This window comes from Alligator mississippiensis, chromosome 10 (assembly GCF_030867095.1).
Source record: "Alligator mississippiensis isolate rAllMis1 chromosome 10, rAllMis1, whole genome shotgun sequence".
Lineage (NCBI taxonomy): Eukaryota > Metazoa > Chordata > Crocodylia > Alligatoridae > Alligator > Alligator mississippiensis.
The window spans coordinates 15,708,042-15,725,809 of NC_081833.1; the positions used below are offsets into that span (position 1 = coordinate 15,708,042).

At 47.2% G+C, this 17,768-nt stretch overlaps 1 protein-coding gene across 13 annotated transcripts in view; it reads left to right on the forward strand.

Moving 5' to 3' along the window:
• Positions 1-17,768, forward strand: part of HIC2 (HIC ZBTB transcriptional repressor 2) — a 109,427-nt gene that overhangs the window by 78,220 nt on the left and 13,439 nt on the right. For 8 of the 13 annotated variants that reach the window (XM_019499154.2, XM_019499159.2, XM_019499160.2 and 5 more), the window contains 2 exons: positions 5,083-5,226; positions 12,385-15,154. In XM_019499154.2, coding sequence (XP_019354699.1) covers positions 12,421-14,133 — 1,713 coding nt within the window. In that variant the 5' untranslated portion in view covers positions 5,083-5,226; positions 12,385-12,420 and the 3' untranslated portion in view covers positions 14,134-15,154. Of the gene's footprint in view, positions 1-5,082; positions 5,227-12,384; positions 15,155-17,768 lie in introns of those variants that run through there. The other 5 variants (XM_006259967.4, XM_006259968.4, XM_059713485.1 and 2 more) reach the window with 2 other exon arrangements.

Here is a 17,768-nt window from a genome sequence, read left to right on the forward strand (position 1 = left end):
AGATACTGTGGACAAGAACCTTGTAGGAAGAAGTTGAAGACAATTCTTTCTTTCACTTTCCAAGGCAAAGTCGTTCACTTGGAAGTTGGAGCGCCTTTGAGCTGTTGAAAGCTAGTGGGAGCTGAGTACGTGGCTAGTGGCTGGCACAGACTCTTGCATGTGTGTAGTACACATGATGTTTGGAAAGAACGTTCTAATTAACATCAGCAGCAAAGGCATCAAATTCATATTTTGCTATGGAGATACAGAGCGCAAAAACGTACAGCTACTGATGAGGTAGTACAACGACTTTTAGGGCAAAGGAAACATTGCAGAAGTGACATAGCAAAATTTTGTTTCTTTCTATGACAAGAGCTGCTGCATTCTCCAGTATTTGTGTTGTAGTAGTGAATGATGTCTTTTGTCCAAGTTTTTACCATGAAGCCAGGTTCCCTAATGATCCCATTGCTGCCTCAGTACAGAATTGTAATGCAGTCCCTGCACTGGTGTCATGTTCTCCTGCTCGTAGGTCCACACTCTGACACTGCCAGAAACGTTGCTGAACCCAGGGGCTTCTAGGAAGGAAACAGACAGGATCCTTAGGAGAACCTTTCTCCAAATCCTTCCCTATTCTCCTAGTCCTCTGAGCCCTTGTTGACTCTTTTAGACATGTAGTGAATGCTCCGTGAGAGTTTTCAACAATGTAAGTGATAGAGGAGATGGGATTGCTGAGATAGGGTACACAGCCTGGAAAGCTCTGATAGGGCATTTCTACCCACCCACTGTAGGGCAAGGATACAAAATGACCTTCCTTTTCATCCCTTGACAATTAAACACCATGTAGCCAGGTTGGCTAAAAATCTCTTAGAGTACCTCTCTTCACATAGTGATAAGGTTTGCCCCTTTCCTGCACCTGGCTACCTGTTCGTTTCCTGTCACTGCAGGAGGTACATGCATATGTGCGATTCGCTGAGAGATGTAACTTTAAACTAGAACAGCCGAGCATTCAGAGCCATTTTCCTTGCAATTCCTGCTTGCAGATTGGGTAAGACTTAATACTGAGCAAGGACCGTTAATCTTTGTATGATTTGGGAAATGCACCTGTACTGGTTCATATTCCTAATCGGACTGTATCTCTGACTTCATCTGCAGCCCTGTTTCCATCTGCCTGTCTTTAAAAGGGTGCTTGGATTCACTGCTGCCCATTGTCTTGAATTCTATGGAAATTGCTGTGTTTTCCTTCAGCGTTTGTTGGAAAGGGCAGATGGTGTGGGGAGGGGCTTGGGGCTGGATTGCTGGTGTCGAAGAATGTAGCTTTCTTGGTTGAAAGTTCATGGCAGCAGAGCCCAGTCACTGATTTGTGTGATCCAGCAATGGTTGGGCAGGCCGGCTGCTCCTGCTGCTGCTGGTACTGCACTCGCTGGCCTCCACATTCGAAGCTATTCTTGCCGATCCTGTACCTAGGAGTATTATTCGAGGGGAAACGTGTGCGTTTGTCTCAAGATTTTAGATTTCAGCTTTAGCCTTTTAAGCTGAGGAGGTGTTGCGCTTATTCTTGTATCTCTGAGATACCAGCATAGCACATTGAAACTACATGCCCACCAGAGGGCAAAGAGTCTCTTGGACTTCTTTGTCTCTTGTGGGCCACTGGTCCAGGTAGGCACAGAGCTGCTATATGCCGTCTACACCAGTGTTCTCAACTTTTTCTGTATGAGGACCCATTTGTAAACATTGACGGCCAGTCCCGACCCAGTGCCTCTCACTCCCAACCCACTACCGCTCACCCCCAGGCCCCCAATGTGCAGGGCAAGGGGGGAGAGCATGGGGGGCCCCAAGCAGCCCCTCGCAGGCAGGAACTCTGCCTGCCTGCAAGGGAAAAGCCCTGGTTTCCCACATTTTTCTCCTTTATAGGAGAATCCATTTTTAAAGTTTGTTGATCCATTTTTTTAAGTTTGTTTGTGACCCTTTTATGTATTCTTGTGGCCCACTTTTGGGTCACCACCCTCAGGTTGAGAAACATTGCTCTACACCAAGATGAACCATGGCATGGAGCTGGTGGGGTTGGTGAGGGCAGTTTTGACTGGTTCACTTGATCTGTGCAACAGCTCCAATCTGGTGCCACACCCTAGGTTCAGCAGCCTTTCCTCTCTCCAAGCCATGCATTAGCCCTTAAAAAATCCTAATAGGGAACTCTGTTTTATCCTCAAGTGCAAATCCTTTATCTAGGTATCCTGGATCCACAGTTCCTTACCTTTCAAAAGCTAGATGAATTTTGCATGCCAAAGGGACCCAGCAGGTGGGTGTGTCAGGTGTGGCCCATGGTGAGCCCTGCTTCTGGGTGTGGCTGTCTCAGACGAATGCTGGGTTTGCCTGCTGTGTGATGTTTGGGTGGGCTTGTTCAGTCCCCTGCCATAGGCTGCAAGAACACCTAGTATCTGTGGCAGTGATTTTTGGTTTCACTGTACTACTGTGTCCTAAGGGTTCTCCATGCCCTGCAGATACTGTTAGGGTTTCACCGCCACTTGATTTTGCAACCCTGCCATTCGGAGAACCCTTCCACAGCATCCTTCTTTTCCCACTGGAAGGGTTTGGAAAGTGGAAAGCTCAATTATGTGGGCAGCAGAACCAAAGGCGTTCAGTATAAGAGTTGTGCAGCAGCAAGAAGGGAACCTGGCAGGAGACCTGGCTTTAGTGGGAAGTGGGTGCTGTGTCAGTGGGCAAGTTCTTTGTGTAAGCAGTTTTGAATTGTCTGTATTGCCTGCTTTTTCCTTCTACAACAGAAACCATGGGGAAGAGCTACTCCCTTCCCAGCGGCTAGGAGCAAATTGCTGTAATCTGTGTGTAAATTGGCATTGGAGTTGCTGCCTCTGAGTCTAGAAATACTTTTACGCACCCTTTGATATCCCTTGCAACCTGGGTGCTGCCAGATGTTTTGCAGAGTTAGGACATTGGCATATGCAGACAGTATGATGTGCAAGATCCACTGCCTGGATTTTAGTTTATTAGGGAGAGAGACAGAGGGGCTCCAGCTCACTCAGGCTTGAACCCTTGTGCCTAAACTAGCAGTCTGGTTTGGCCTGTTAGAGCTGGCAGCGATCTGTTTAAACCGGTTGAAGGAAATGCTGTTCTTGGCTCAGCTGAGATGGGGTCAGTAAGAAAGCACATGCTTAAATTTCACCTCTTTATTCTATTTACAAGATTTAAATCTTTAGCCTACAGCAGTCAAAACAGGCCAGCCTCAATACAAAAGGCCTATTAGTTCAGCCTGGAAGGGATTCAGTTACCAAACTGTGAAAATCCAGGTGGGGAGTGGTTCTGCTCACTCTGTGTTTTTTGGGCTTGAACCCAACAGCTAGCAGATGTCCAGGCACCCTGAAGAACCGTCCCTCTGTGGTTCTGTTTCATCTTCGAGAAGGAAGTGCAGAGCTGCAGGTTCACTGTCCTCGTTTATTATCAATTCCCTTTAAAGGAATTGATTCATGGGAACGTGGTGTTTTGCTTTTTTGGGGTGGGACGAGGGGAGGATGAAATGGTGACTGGGATCAGACTCTTTTAAACTTTAGCTTGAAAATGTTCAGAAGATCTTTAACTCTCTTGCTAGATGAACACACACAGAGCAGGCAAAAGGGACTAGAGTTATGCAAATGTTTTGCTTGGTAAGGAGGGAACAGAACCGCATTGTCCCCAGTCCTTGTGATGCTATGCAGTTGTGGGGGTTTTATTTCCTCTCGAACAGGCTGTGCAGCTTGCAGGTTCTCCTTTTGCCGAGAAGATGGTGAAATATCAACCAACCCTTTGAACTATGCACTGGACATAGCTTGTGGGTGTGGGCCCAAAGACAAATGCCCTGTGGGCAGTTTCTTACCATCCTGTTTCCCTGAGTTTTACCTTGTCCTCCGTCACACCCCACGTTGGATCACTGGTTGGGTCCCCGGGTGTCCAGGGACAGTTGGGGAGCCAGAGGGGGAGGGGATGCTACGAGAGAGAGAGTTCAGCCCACGATGGCTGGTGGGGAGGGAACAGCGCTTTGCCACAACCTTGCCTTGTACCCCAGGCTCCTCATTGTATAATTGTGTTGATCTGACAGTGACTGATCATTTTCACAGCATCAGAAGTGCCTTGTGGGCTCCCCTCCAGTTGGAAGCAAACCCTTTTTTGTTCTAATTCCTTACATGATTTCACAAGGAGCAGCAATCTTTTTTCCAAACAGTCCTCGAAAGGGACCTGTATTTAACATCTCATCTGCAGGATTATCCTCCTCAGTAATCCTTCCTTAGTTGATTATGGTGATTCCCAAGGGAGGAGGCTGCATGTTGAAGGGGAGACGCTAGGTTTGACAAGCCTGGAGCATCTGTGTAACATTGGCTTAAGATGGGGAGAGAGCAGACTTTTTCTGTGGGGCAGGGCCGGGTGGAATTACATGTTTAATACACAGCACTGTTTGGTGTCATGATGCTTGTGCCACGCTAATTCACCACGGATCTACTTAACCGTCCGTCACTGAGGAATGGGGAGAGTCCTTAGGAGCCAGTACAGCTCCATTACAACTGGTTTTCCCAAACCCCCAGCCCTCCCCCTCCCATACATGTGTGTAACCCACAGGAAACGGGACTGGCTTAAGGCCATGGCATCTCTATGGTAGAAGGATTTCAGGGGGAAGATGGGTGGGAGGCTGTGGTAGCTTTTAATAGGGCTTCCTCAATGGCCATGCACAAAGGTTTGTGCAGAAGGTGGGACTCTGAAGGCTGCAGCATGAAGCTTTTACCTACGTAGAAGCACTGCCCTTCCCAGCAGTCATTAATTGCTAGGTCTCTGCCTGCGGGCTGTACGAAGCTGGGCTCAGGATTCTGATGGGGGTTTTTGTTCCCATCCGACGCTCTGGCTTGTGCCTGCAGATTTCTTGGATTGCTGTCAAAGGAGACTGCCAGGGAAGATGGCCCAGGAGGTTTACAAGGGGTTCCCCAGGACTTTTGGCTGCCCCTGCTCCGGGCGGCTCAGCGGCCTGAGGGGGGTTATCCCTAGAAGCAGTTCCCTTTTGAATTAGGCAGCCGTTTAAAATGTACGTTTCAATTTTGATGGCAGTTTTTTAATTGCATTTAACAGCGTCCCTGCTGGTTCTTCATTCAGCATCTGTGCAGCCACGTTCTATTGATGGCCTGTTGTGATTTCAATGGAACATCATGGGATGTACCTGGCACGTCGGGCAGCACTGGATGGAGGTGCCTTTAGCCCAATGTACCTGGCATGGTAAGCGGCAACAAAGTGGTTAACCTGCATTCTAATGCTCATAGTCTCAAGATGTAGCAAGGTGCCCCTGCTTTGCTGCAGCCTTGCCTTAGTTGGGATTCCCTTTGCTCTCGTGGTATTATCTGCACGTACTTGCCTTAGAGCAAAGCCGTGAAGAATGCAGGGCTCCCTTGAGTTTTTCTCCCCTCCTGCACAATCTGCCATGCATCAGAGAAGGGAGTGGCTATATTGGGCTCTATTTAGTGTCATTTGGGTAGGGGGCAGGAGGAAACCTTGGATGGCTTTGATTTTTCTTACCCCGCTCCCCTTTCGAGGGTGAGAGGCCTGGCACCCCTCACTGCTGAGTACATTTTGCCCAAACACTGAATATCTAGAAACTGCAGCAGAAAATGGCAACATGGTGCCTATTGGGGTCAAAAGCCAATTGCACCCAACTCTGCAGTGGTTCTGGGGCATTGCTTTAGTGAGTGGAGATGCTGTCCTTTGTGAGGACAGTTTTGCATGGCACTAATTGCAACTTGGCAGACCAGTCACAGACCACTTGAGCTCCCCCACAGCTGACCTTACTGATTGAGGAGGTACCGCAGTCCTCCCTTCTCTCCCTGTCCTCCCTGCAGTGCATGCCACTTCCCTCCTGCTTTGCCCACCTCTGCTACTCTGCAGCTTGCACTGCTGGCCTGCAAGATTCTGAGATGACGTGTGAGAGTCTCCATGTGTGAAAATGAGGGTATGGCATCCAGTGCTGTTTGACCCCCTCTGTCTGGAGTGGGTTGATACTCCCCCCCCCCCCACCTTCTCTCCTTCCCCCACCTTCTCTTTCTCTCAGAAGAAGAAAGAGAGAATGGGAAAAATGTACCTGGTGCCCCTGATTCCAGCCCCACTTGACCTGTTGAGGGAGCTGGGGGGACAGTCCCTGATGACAATGATCGCTAGAGCTAGTATTGCCACTCTTGACCTCGTGGAGTGTGCTTGGTTACCCTCCTTGGGGCTTTGTTGGGGCATCACTGGTCTGTAAGAGCCCACAAAAGCCCACATTGCCCATGGCACAGCCCAAACACAAATGGAAAATAACCATGTTGGCAGTGTTCCTGCAATGTAAACAGCCTCTCTGCACCAAGGAAAAGTGTGAAATGGGTTGCAGAACAGTGGTGATGCCCTTGCAAGGCTCTTTTTACACCAGATACTTTAGGAAGTGGTAGGTATTTTCAGCCTCTGATACAGAAAGGAAGACTGAGGCTCGGGGCGGTGAAATGATTTACCCTTGGACTTTGCAGGGGTTCAGTGGCAGTTGGGAGACCGAGCACATTCTTCTGTCTGTTAAGGGCTAGAGAAGCTCAAGAAAATGTGTGGAGGGAGAAAGCAGTAGGATTGTAGGAAAGTAAGGCTGGAAGGGATCTCACAAAGTCATCTGGTCCAGTCCCCTGCTCAAGGCAGGATCATCCCAGTTTAAACCAGCCCAACCAAGTGTTTGTCCAACCTGCTTTTCAAAATTTCCTGGGATGGAGATTCCACAACTTCTCTCGGTAGCTTGTTCCAATGTTTGACCACCCTCAGTCAGGAAGTTCCTCCTATTCTCTGACCTAAGTGGCCTCTGCTACAGCTCGAGACCATTGAAGGGAAGATTCTTCCTGTACAGAGAAGAAAAATCCTTTTCTCATTCACTGCTGTGCAGCATGGCAGCTGGGGAGAATAGGTGCCTACGCAAGCAAAGTACAGTACCACCTTTTCCCTTTGTTTATTAAAATACTTGCGGTTATAGCAGCTGCTTTGATACATGGTTTTCAACCCCTGTTAGATTTGATCTGTTTGAGAGTGGCTGCCTATTCCGTCTCTCAGTGCCCAGCCTTCTTCCCACCCAGGAGCTCTCTAAATTAAATGAGGGATTCCTTAGACCTGCCTTTTGATGGATTTTTCTTTGCAATGATATTACATTTAAAATATACACAATGTTTGAAAACACACCAGTCTAAAACTCAGCAGCAAGTTCAAATAGTGTCTCCTGCCAGAGGTTGCAGAGATGACACGCTACGGTCTCATTTGCAGTTACTTTTTGGGAGAGACTTAATTATCTGTGAGGTTTTTAAATAAACCTGAATGTGTAATGGGCTTTTTTACTTCATCCTGTTCAGTATTTTTTTTTCCTTTTGTTCCTGCCCTTATGACAGTCTTAATTTTAACCAATTTCCTTTCTGGAGTCCTGATGGCAAAACTGAAGGAGGATTAAGTTTCTTCTAAAGGCAGCCAAGCTCTTAGAACATGTGTTGTGTTCTGCACAGTCTTCATGCCCCTCATGCATTGATTACCAGCTTGCTCAGTCATTTGGTTCCTTTGCTTCTGAAGACCTTCCCAGCTCCTAGTGAGTGTAGCTTTATTTTATGTGGAATAGCCTCTTGGAAGTGTGACACTTCTGCTCTCTGAATTTTACCTCACTGTCCAAGGGAGCATTACAGGCAAACAAAAGACTCCATTTTATTTCTGTCCCTTATTGCACATGACAAGCTTGTGGAGGTCCTCAGCTCTGGAAATGGTGTGAGCCAAGGGTTGCTGTTGCTGCAGGGTCAGTGACTGTAGGTGAGAAGACTGGAAAAGAGCCTTTCCAGTTATTCCTAATACAATGCTAGTTGCACACCTTGGCTCCTGTTGGTGCTGTGCAAAATGCAAGTTGTTTTTCGGGAAGTTCTTGAGACATAGTGCTTGAAGATCCACTCTCCTTGCAAAGACATGAATGAGTAAACAAAGATTTGGTTGTAAAGTCATGTTCCCCATTGCTTTTATTTGGAATTAACCCATACTCCTAATTGCATCCAAACTGATACCTGCTGTTTGGGAGCAATCTGGGGACTACAGGTGATCTCTCCTTTCTCAGAAGTTGTAGGACAATTCCTGCACCCATCTCATGAGCAACGTGGTTTGTTCTTGTCTCGTAGTACATCCCTGACAAGTAGATGTTTGGAGTTAGAGTGTCTGAATAAATATATTCAGTGGACTTATGGCGATCTGTTCAGCACTGCACAAGCCAGCAAAAGGCTTCTGTGCATAGTCCTGGCCAAGTATTGCCTTGCTCTTTGGAGTTCGCTATGCCATTGCTGTTGTTATTACTGAATTTTAGTGCCTGGAATTGAAAAGTGACCGCTCGTTTTGGAACCTACAACCCTGTAACTAAGAACACATTTGTTTCCCATTGCTCCTACATAAAAGTCCCATATGGAAGGAACTGCCTAGAATCCCTGATGCTGACGGGAATTCTGATGCTTTGAGAACACTGAGGTACCAAAGTGGAAATCACTAAACAGCCTATGCCACGTTGTCTCCTCACCTAAAGAGGACAGCAAGGTTGAAGATTGTATTTTCTGTTACAGGAGGGGTGGGCAATTATTTTGGGCAGAGGGCTGCTTACTGAGTTTTGGCGAGCCATCGAGGGCTGCATAACAGGCAGCCAGGGGCAGCTAAATATTAATTTTCTAAATTTTTTAGGGGCCCCGCGGGCCAGATAGAATGGCTTGGTGGGCCGCATCCGGCCCACGGCCTGCATTTTGCCCACCCCTGTTTTACAGTCTTCAGGGAGGATCTTGAAGGTAACAGAGCTGAAATCCTGATTCCTCCACCCCCACATTACTGACAGGTGCACGTAGAGCTGTCTTTTTTGTGCTGCAGTAGGAAAATGGGTAACCCAGGCACTTTGAGAGGATCTCGCACAGCCATTTCCTTAACTTATTTGGAAAGAAGCAAAACCAAGGAGCTTTCCCATAGCCCTGTTTTCTCTGCAGTACCTGGTATCAGACAAGCGCCTGCAATTCATGCATGTCACAGTGGGTGCATGCTGCTTGGCTTTCAGATTGCTCTTTTTAAATGACACACTGGAAAAGAAGCTGGGTTTCAGCTCACTGATCTACATTCTTTATTACCCTGGATAGGTGAGTGGTTTTTGCCCCTCCTTTCCTACAGCTCTCATTTATAGAATAGCTTAGACTTCTCAGCGGGGAGTGGGGGTATGCTATATTCACGCAGGGCAAGCGTCATGTTTGTAGAACCATGTGACTAGCTGAGCACTTTGCTCTTCTTGAGCAATGAGTACTTATAGATAGGTGCTGTTTGGCTATGTTGTAAGTAATGTTTCTCCCCTTCTCTGTGCACATATCTCAGTGACCCAGCAGCAAGTCATTTTACTGGACTGACTAGATAAACATGGGTATCTGGTGCCTGTGTGCTGGTGTCTCTTCCCCTTAATCGGCAGTTCCGGAAACTAGCTATTAAAACCAGACAAGCTGCATGTGTGCTGTGACTTTCCAGTGTGACTAATTACAGTCCACGTTGTGAAAGGGCATGTCGGTGTCACAGTACAGATCCCGGTCCCTTCAGGTTTTTGTGATGCTGGCACGAATTCCTCTGACATCCAGTGCACATGGGGGTGGAGGAAGATGAAGAGAAGAGATGATAAGTACTTGGTGCAGGCTTGTATTGTATTCCTTGTCTGCCATCTTTTCTAACAAATATCCAGCCCTGGAAACAGTGTTAGCCTGCGTGGTAGAGGCCAGGTTCACCAATATACTCTATTGTATACTTCGTGTTATTGAAAAAGCAGAGAACAATGGAGTGTACCCATTTAACTATGCCATAGGTCCAAATAAAAAGAATTTGCCCAAAAAGTTTTACCAAAGGCCTCACAGTTGGCAGATCAACCTGCTAACCAGAGGTAGAATGATTGTTTGACAAAACTGCTAACTGCGGCAGGAGCGCTGGAGCAACCTGCCAGCAGACTCGAGGAGAAATAGTTGTGTGGCTTATGACTGGTAGGTTTTCCTCACAATCATAAGGACTAGAAACTTTATTCATTGAAAACTTACATGGCGCAGAAATTAATGGCATAGGACCACCGCCACCCTTGCTAGGGAAATCTTACCATTCATCACTGACTTGTAGAAGAGTGGATTTTTCAAGCCTCAGTATTGACAACATCATTTAATATTTCTTTTTTTCCCTGAGTACACAAGACTTGACCCAGAGGGATAATAATTCAGATCTAATGCCTCATCATTTGAAAGCTGATGGGACTCAGTGTAGTAATGGGAAGCGCAAGCAGTAAAAACATTAACTGTTAACTAGCTTACTAAGCTTAAAAGAGAAAATTAACCTCCTCACTGCTATGACAGCATTACTGTGCTCTAGATCTGTTTCCTAGGAGAAATCCCTTTGAATAATAGGACAAAACACATACATCCACTGGACCCAGAGTGGGAGAGAAAAGCAGCAGGCAGTAGCATGAACGAGTCCTAGTGAAAGCAAACTGAGGAGAAATTCTCTTTGCAATTCTGGATTGCATGGGAGGAAGAATGTGTCCGAGTTCTCTGCTGGAGCAGTCAGTACATGAGCAAGCTCTGAAGGTGCCACCTCTTCTCTCTCCCTTTTACTTCCATCAAAACTTCAGTGGCAGATCTGCACGCAGTTCCTGGACAACTTGAACTGTGTGTCTGAAACTAGTATAGTTAAATAGTCATTTAACTTTTAAATGATTCTGGTGTGGACCAGTTGCACCATTGTAAAAGTGGTTATTGTTAAAATTTCCTATTATAAATTTGCGGGGAATACGTCACTACGATACAAAGCACCTAACACCACTATAATTGAGTCCACATGAGGTTTGCTTTGATTTTAACCATATTGGGATGAAGCCATTTCATTAATCAACATAGTTTTGTACTTGTTTTTATTGTGTGTAGCATAGGCCCAAGTAACAGAGGTGGTAAAAAGAATGACCAACCTGGCAGATCTGTCCAAAAGAACCGCTGTGGGATTTTATGGCCTGCAGCTCAATTCTTTCTTCCTTTGCATCTCACTTGCAGCCAGTTTTGGAGGCCAGTTCTTTTGCTGAAGTCCACTGATTGAATTTCAGTATAATCAGAGCTGAAAACACTAGTGGTTTTACTCCTAATTAAAAGTGAATTGGAACCGATTCTTGAGTCTATGACCAGAGGGAGAGAATGGTAGATATTCTGCAGACTAACTGTGGACTAGTGTGTGTCGTGGTATGTGTTAGGTACTGCTGAACTTCAGTAACCATTTTGTTTAATAAGAAGAATGTCAAATTTTTGGCCGAAGAAGACACACCTGTACTTCTTTGTATGTCAGCAGATTGGGTTTGTTTCCTGAGGCCTAGGGCTGGATTTTGTGAGTGTGAAACCAGATAACATATTATGAAAAACACTAGAGATGTGAATACATAGGGTCCCTAATCTATTGTGGGCATCACAGTGTCCAGGAAATCCACAAATGTAGCACAGTCTCATGCTGTGCCTGCCAGGCATGTCTAATGGTGCTTGGAAAATCACTGGATCTCTTGACAGTTCACACTCACGAGTATCTATCTATGTGCAATCTATCCATATAGATGGAGCTGATATACGTCTCTCTCATGTTGTTAGGAGTACGTCCTGTGAAAGGATGCAGCAGCATGAAATGAGGCACTAGATATTACTATTTATTTTTAATTATTATTAGTTTAAACAAAACCCTAAAATATGTCCATGTTTCATCTTCTTTGCTTTATTTTTGAAACAAGGACACTACTTCAAGAAGAGCTGTTTTAAGAATTGATAACAATACTTAGGTCTTCATTGTCCAAGAGCATTCCTAGTTAGGGAGCCTGGTTTTTTCCTTGTTGACCTCAGTGATCAGGATGTGAACTTGAACAGGAGCCAATTTTCAAACCTGACACTATTTTATTTTGTTAAGAGTATAAAGTTTCTCCCTTTCATGCCTCAGTGCAACTAAATTGCATTTTAGATGAAATTAAGCCCTGCGAATAATGCTTTTACCCCAGAGCAGTTTTGTTTTGTAAGATTAAGAGTTCAAAAAGAACCTACATGTTACAGCAGTGATGCTGCTGTTACTTGAATGCTTTTAGCTGTCAAGCCTCAAGCTAGCTGGGGCTTCCCTTCTTTGGCTCCTTGAGGCAGGGACTTCTAGCATGTTGGGGCTTTGGCCTTGGTTTCTTTAAAGACTCCTGAGGATTTTGCATGCAAAATGTTCTTCTGTGTCTCCTTTTCAGGAGCCCAGTTTTCAGGTCTGGAGTGCCTAAGTCAGTGTCAAACACAAATGCTAAATATAGGCGGGTCCAAGCAGAACCAGTGGGCTCACAGCACCTGTTCTTCTGTTTTGCAGGTGGTAAAGCGAAGGTGAAAGGAAGAGAAGGTGGAGATGGAACTGCCAAATCATGCCAAACAACTGCTACTGCAGCTGAATCAGCAACGAGCCAAAGGTTTCCTCTGTGACGTGATCATAGTGGTAGAAAATGCCCTGTTTCGTGCCCACAAGAACATCCTGGCAGCCAGCAGCATGTACTTCAAATCCCTCGTCCTGCATGACAACCTAATTAACTTAGACACGGACATGGTGAACCCCACTGTGTTCCGACAGATCTTGGACTTTATTTATACTGGGAAGCTCTTAACGACTGACCAGCCCGGTGAACAGAACTTTAATGCTCTCCTCACCGCAGCAAGCTACCTCCAACTGCACGACCTGGCAGCTCTCTGCAGAAAGAAGCTGAAGCGGAACGGGAAATCTTTCGCTGGCAGGGCCGGCGGCCTCGGTGTTGGGAGACCTGCCAGGAGCCAGAGACTTTCCACGGCATCGGTCATCCAAACTCGTTATTCAGGGTCGACTGAGGGGATGAAGGGCTCGCACTCAAAGGAGCTGTCAAAGGGAAAGGTCTCTGATGATGAGGTCTTCATTAGCAGCTCCAACCAAGAAAACTCTCACTCCTTAAGCAGGGGAGCCAGCAAGAATGGTAGCGGCAGCAGTGGCAGTGCAAATGGGAGCACTGGCGACCAGGAGCTAGGCCTCGATCTGTCCAAAAAAAGCCCGTCGCTACCTGCCGCAGCCTCCCAGGATGACATGCAGCACAGCGAAAGCCAGCATGGCTCTCCCCAATCTGCCTCAGCCCCCGCAGCCAACAGTGCCTCATCATTCGACGAGTCTGCAGTCGGAGTCCCCCAGAGCACAGCAGACAGCAGCGAACCCATAGACATGGATGTGGGCGAGGAGAGCCACTCCTTGTCGGAGAGTGGCCAGCGCAAGAGCCTCAGGCACTCGGCTCGCAAGAAGGAGTGGATCAAGAGAGACAACACCTTCGACCGCAAGGATGGGGGCAAAGACCGAGAGGAGGGGGACGGGCTGCCCAATGGCATCCTGATGGGTCCCTTGTCCAAGTCAGCAGAGCGGAGCCTGGGTGGTGCCTACGGCCCAGAGCTACCATTCCAGTGTAAAGAGGAGGTGGAGAACGGCAAGGAGAACAGCGATGACAGCTGCCAGAGCGAGAGCGAGAGCGGTGGGCACACGAGTGCCAACTACATCTACCGGCAGGAAGGGTTTGAGCCGGTTGCCTATGGTGACAACCTGTATGTCTGCATCCCCTGTGGAAAGGGCTTCCCCAGCTCTGAGCAGCTCAACGCCCATGTGGAGACGCACACCGAGGAAGACCTTTACATCAAGGAGGAAGGCACGTACGGCGGCAAGGAGGAGGCTGAGGATTTGTCCAACCCCAACCAGCCCTACGGCGCAGAGTCCCGACCCTTTAAGTGTTCGGTGTGTGAGAAGAGCTACAAGGATCCAGCCACTCTGCGACAGCATGAGAAGACTCACTGGCTGACGCGGCCCTTCCCTTGCAACATCTGCGGCAAAATGTTCACACAGCGGGGCACCATGACACGACACATGCGCAGCCACTTAGGGCTCAAGCCCTTTGCTTGTGAGGAATGCGGGATGCGCTTTACCCGGCAGTACCGACTGACAGAGCATATGCGTGTCCACTCAGGAGAAAAACCCTACGAATGTCAACTGTGTGGTGGGAAGTTCACCCAGCAGCGCAATCTGATCAGCCACCTGCGAATGCATACCTCTCCCACATAAGCCAAAGACTCCAGAATGAGCTTCGAGCCCATCCGCAGTGATTTACCTTTCTGTAGACTTGCTGCTTAAAAAGGGCAACTCCCCTCCTCTGTTCAGTCACGGGCGGCCTCAATAAACGTAGCTTTAATATTTTTAAAAAAAGAAACGAGGTCCACAGCAGAGCTGATGCTACTTGCAGAGCAGCCCTTCCCCCTTCCACTTTTCCTGAATGTCAGTGGTCTGGTAAGAAATGCCTCTTATTTGGTGGGTGTTGCTCTGTTGACTCCAGCCAGGTAAGAGGAGAGGGGTCTCCTCCTTCTTGGATGGAGAGAGATTTCATCTCCTGGAGAGAAGTCAGATCGGTGCTGATGAAACAGGCGCTCTCAGCCCTCTCTTTGCACTTCCGCAGTGCTTCACAGCCCTTAAACCCAGTGTTATTTCTTGCCCAGACAAGGGCTGCCAGTGGAAACTGTCATCCACTGGCTACCGTCTGTTTTCCTTTTCTGTGACCATTTTGTTAATAACCAGGCTCAATAAGGGCATTTCTTGCCACTGAAAGAAATAAATGTGTAGTCTTTGTTGTAGCCCAAGTGGCTACAAACCGATGTAGCATTTGCCTCTGGTACAACCTGTGCAGAAGCTGTGGCTGTGGACTGACTGTAACAGGGCTGGCGGCCCCTTTACATTCTGTGGGAAGCCGTGATGGTGGTGGGAGCTGTCGTCTTATCCCATGGGCTAGCGATGGCAAAAGCAGCCTACCTAGGTGTGTGCCAAGTCGAGTGTCTCAGTTAAGGAGATGGCAACACTTCCTGTTTCTTTTTGGGTTCAATCCTTAACCTTGGCATGCTCAACCACATGCCATCCCCTGTCCCTCCCCAAGCATACACCTCTTCAGCCTTACCCATGACTGAACAGGGATTTGGATGGCCCTGGGAATTTCTTTCAGTGAGCAGGGGGTCGTCTTTACTTTTCTAGTAGTTTCGTATGAATATTCTTTGCTTAGAGGTACTTGTTTTATTAAAGGAAAAACCATTGTAACGTTTATGTGAATGTTTGAACTGGAAGGTCTGAGGTTAACTCGGGGGGGTGGGTGGGGAGGGGGTTTGATGTAGGCTGGACTTGCTACAAGTTCCTTAGGTACTTTTTTATTATTTTTTTTATTTTATTTTTTGTGCGTGTGTATGTTTTTAGCTTTCCTCCCTCACTAAAGAGCGAGTCTGTATGGACAGGCCCGTTACCTTTGCTACCTCTTGAATTCATGAGAACAATAAGATGGTTAGTGAAAGATTAGGCTTTTTTTTTCCTCTTATTGTAAGTAAATGTATAAAGTAGATGCTAAATTAAAGTTAAGGGATTTTTACCACCCCGTCCTCCATCAAAAGTCAGCTAGGAAAATGTAAAAGCAGAGCTCGGCCAAAGACAAAGAAAAGTATTAAACCGGAGGCCCCACTGAATGCTTAGGATGGCTCTCACGCCATGTTTCTGGGTTTTCTGTAGTCACTTTTAGATTTAAAAAAAAAAAAAAAAAAAGGAAACTTCTTAAAGCTTTTGGGCCCTTTCTGGCTTTGTTCATTGAATCTGGATGCTATGGGGAAAAAAAAGACCCCTCCACTCCCCCAGCACATCTGGGTCAATGCGTAAACACCTGGCAGGACAGAGGGTGAGGGTGGAGCAGCCTATAACTTACTAGAATCCAGAGTGCAATAAGGTAAGGGAAAGGGGGAGGGGAAAAAAACCCAAACCAAAGTGTTTCATATCCTCCCTTTTAGCAAATGTAACACACACACAAAAAGACAGAAAAATGAAAAAAAAAATTTAAGGAACAAAATGTTCATGCAACATCTGCATAAAACATCACAGCCAACAGCTGCTATTGGTTTAGGAGAGAAGACAGAGAGCTTAGCCCACCGATTCTTGGCCCCTTGACTTTGTTGGCATGACCTTGTGGAAAGCTATGGCTTATTTCAAGCCTCCTGTGACTGTGGTGGTAAAAATTGACAGCCAGTAGAATCATCCCTTCTGAATTGAGTAAGGTTTACACTTGTGTTTGTTTTATTTTAATTTTTTTTTTTGCTCAGAACCATTGTCCTTTATCTGTGGGGTTTGCCAAACCCTGCGTTTGTCCTTTTTTTTTTTTTTCTTTTTTTTTTTTGTGGGGGGGTGGGGGTGGGGAAAAGCAAACCATTTTTTTTAAGTTTAGACCAAAAAAAGAAGAAAAAAAAAAGTAAAAAAAATGTTTTTTAAAGCGAGCATGTTCAACTAAAACAAAGAAATATAAGCTTCATTTCCTATAGGGTTTTTTCTGTTAAGGTAGACTAGTCCATAGGAAGTCTTTTGGGTCATTTGAATGAACTGAGGAAACTGGAATCCAGGCTCCATGCAATACAAACCAAACCATGCTGAGCCTTGGCCTGGTGTCATGTTACAGGGAACACGCGTGCCCCCATCCCGGCTCCTTGCCCACCCAGCCACCCTCCCCTCCTCACACCACCCCACTCGGTGGTACTAGTGCCATTGTCTTGTCAGCTCTTGGACTCTCACTTGAGTGTCATGGGGCACCCATGGGGAGAAAGGATCCTTTTTTGTTGTTGTGCTGAGATGCGCCCTTTCTAAGTGTCTTTAGCATTTCCACGTTAAAAATGCATTGAGTTCTTCTCCCCGGTTGCCCTTGCCAACCCCCGTCCCCCGAAAACGTCCCTCAAAATAGCCTTCAGGGAGGGCAGCAAAGCCTCTGCCTCCCACCATTTCCTCAGAGAAGGCTTTCGCAGGGCCAAGGACACCAGTGCAAGATTCACTCCTAGGTATTTTATCCTGCCTTCCATGACTTCCCTCCCGCCAAAGGTCCTAAAGCTGAACCCCCCGCTGACGTAGGCTGCAGCCAGCGTGGCGCTTCCTCTTGCCGCTGGCTCTTGAAGAAGCCCCTGAGCCCAGAGTTTCACGAGGATTTTTAGCTCTTTTTGTTCAGGGGCGCACGTCTGTTGACGGGGCTCCGAGCGCCGCTCGCTCGCTCGCTCTGGGGCTTTTGGGTTGCTTTGTTTTCTTTTTGCGGTTTTTTTTTTTCTTTTTTTTTCCTGTTTCACTTCGTGGTGCTACAGTGAATGTCTCCATTCCATGCTGCGGTTCGCCGAGGGGCCTCTGCCGCACCTTCCCACCCCGCAGCCGCAGCCAGGACTGGCAATGGCCGGGCTCCACGTTGCCAGACCAAACCGGCAGGCCAGGCATGAGCGTGTGCAGCATCCTCCCCCGTTAACTTGCTCAAGCTGTGACTGGCTGAACCAAGACATGGAGCAGCCCCGAGGTGCAGGGAGCCCCAAGAGCTAGGCCCTGTCCAAGGGCCAGTAACGTGCTCCCCCTTGTTTGACAAGGCTCCCTATGGGGGTGCTTGTGTCTGGTTTTTTGCCCCCCCCCGCCCTCGATTTTACTTCTGAAGCCTTGAGAAACATTTTGACGTTTCAGGACCCAATGCTATATAATTTTTAAAGGAACCTCATTATCGTTTCCCTCCCGCCCCCCCTCAGCACTTAAACAATACGACATAAAGTCTGTGTACAGCGAGAGTATTGTACAAAAGGAAATTTTGTTTTTCTTTTTTTCCGGTAGCTGCGTAGAGTTGTGTTCCATAGACTGAGTATAAACATTTTCCAAATTGTGACAGT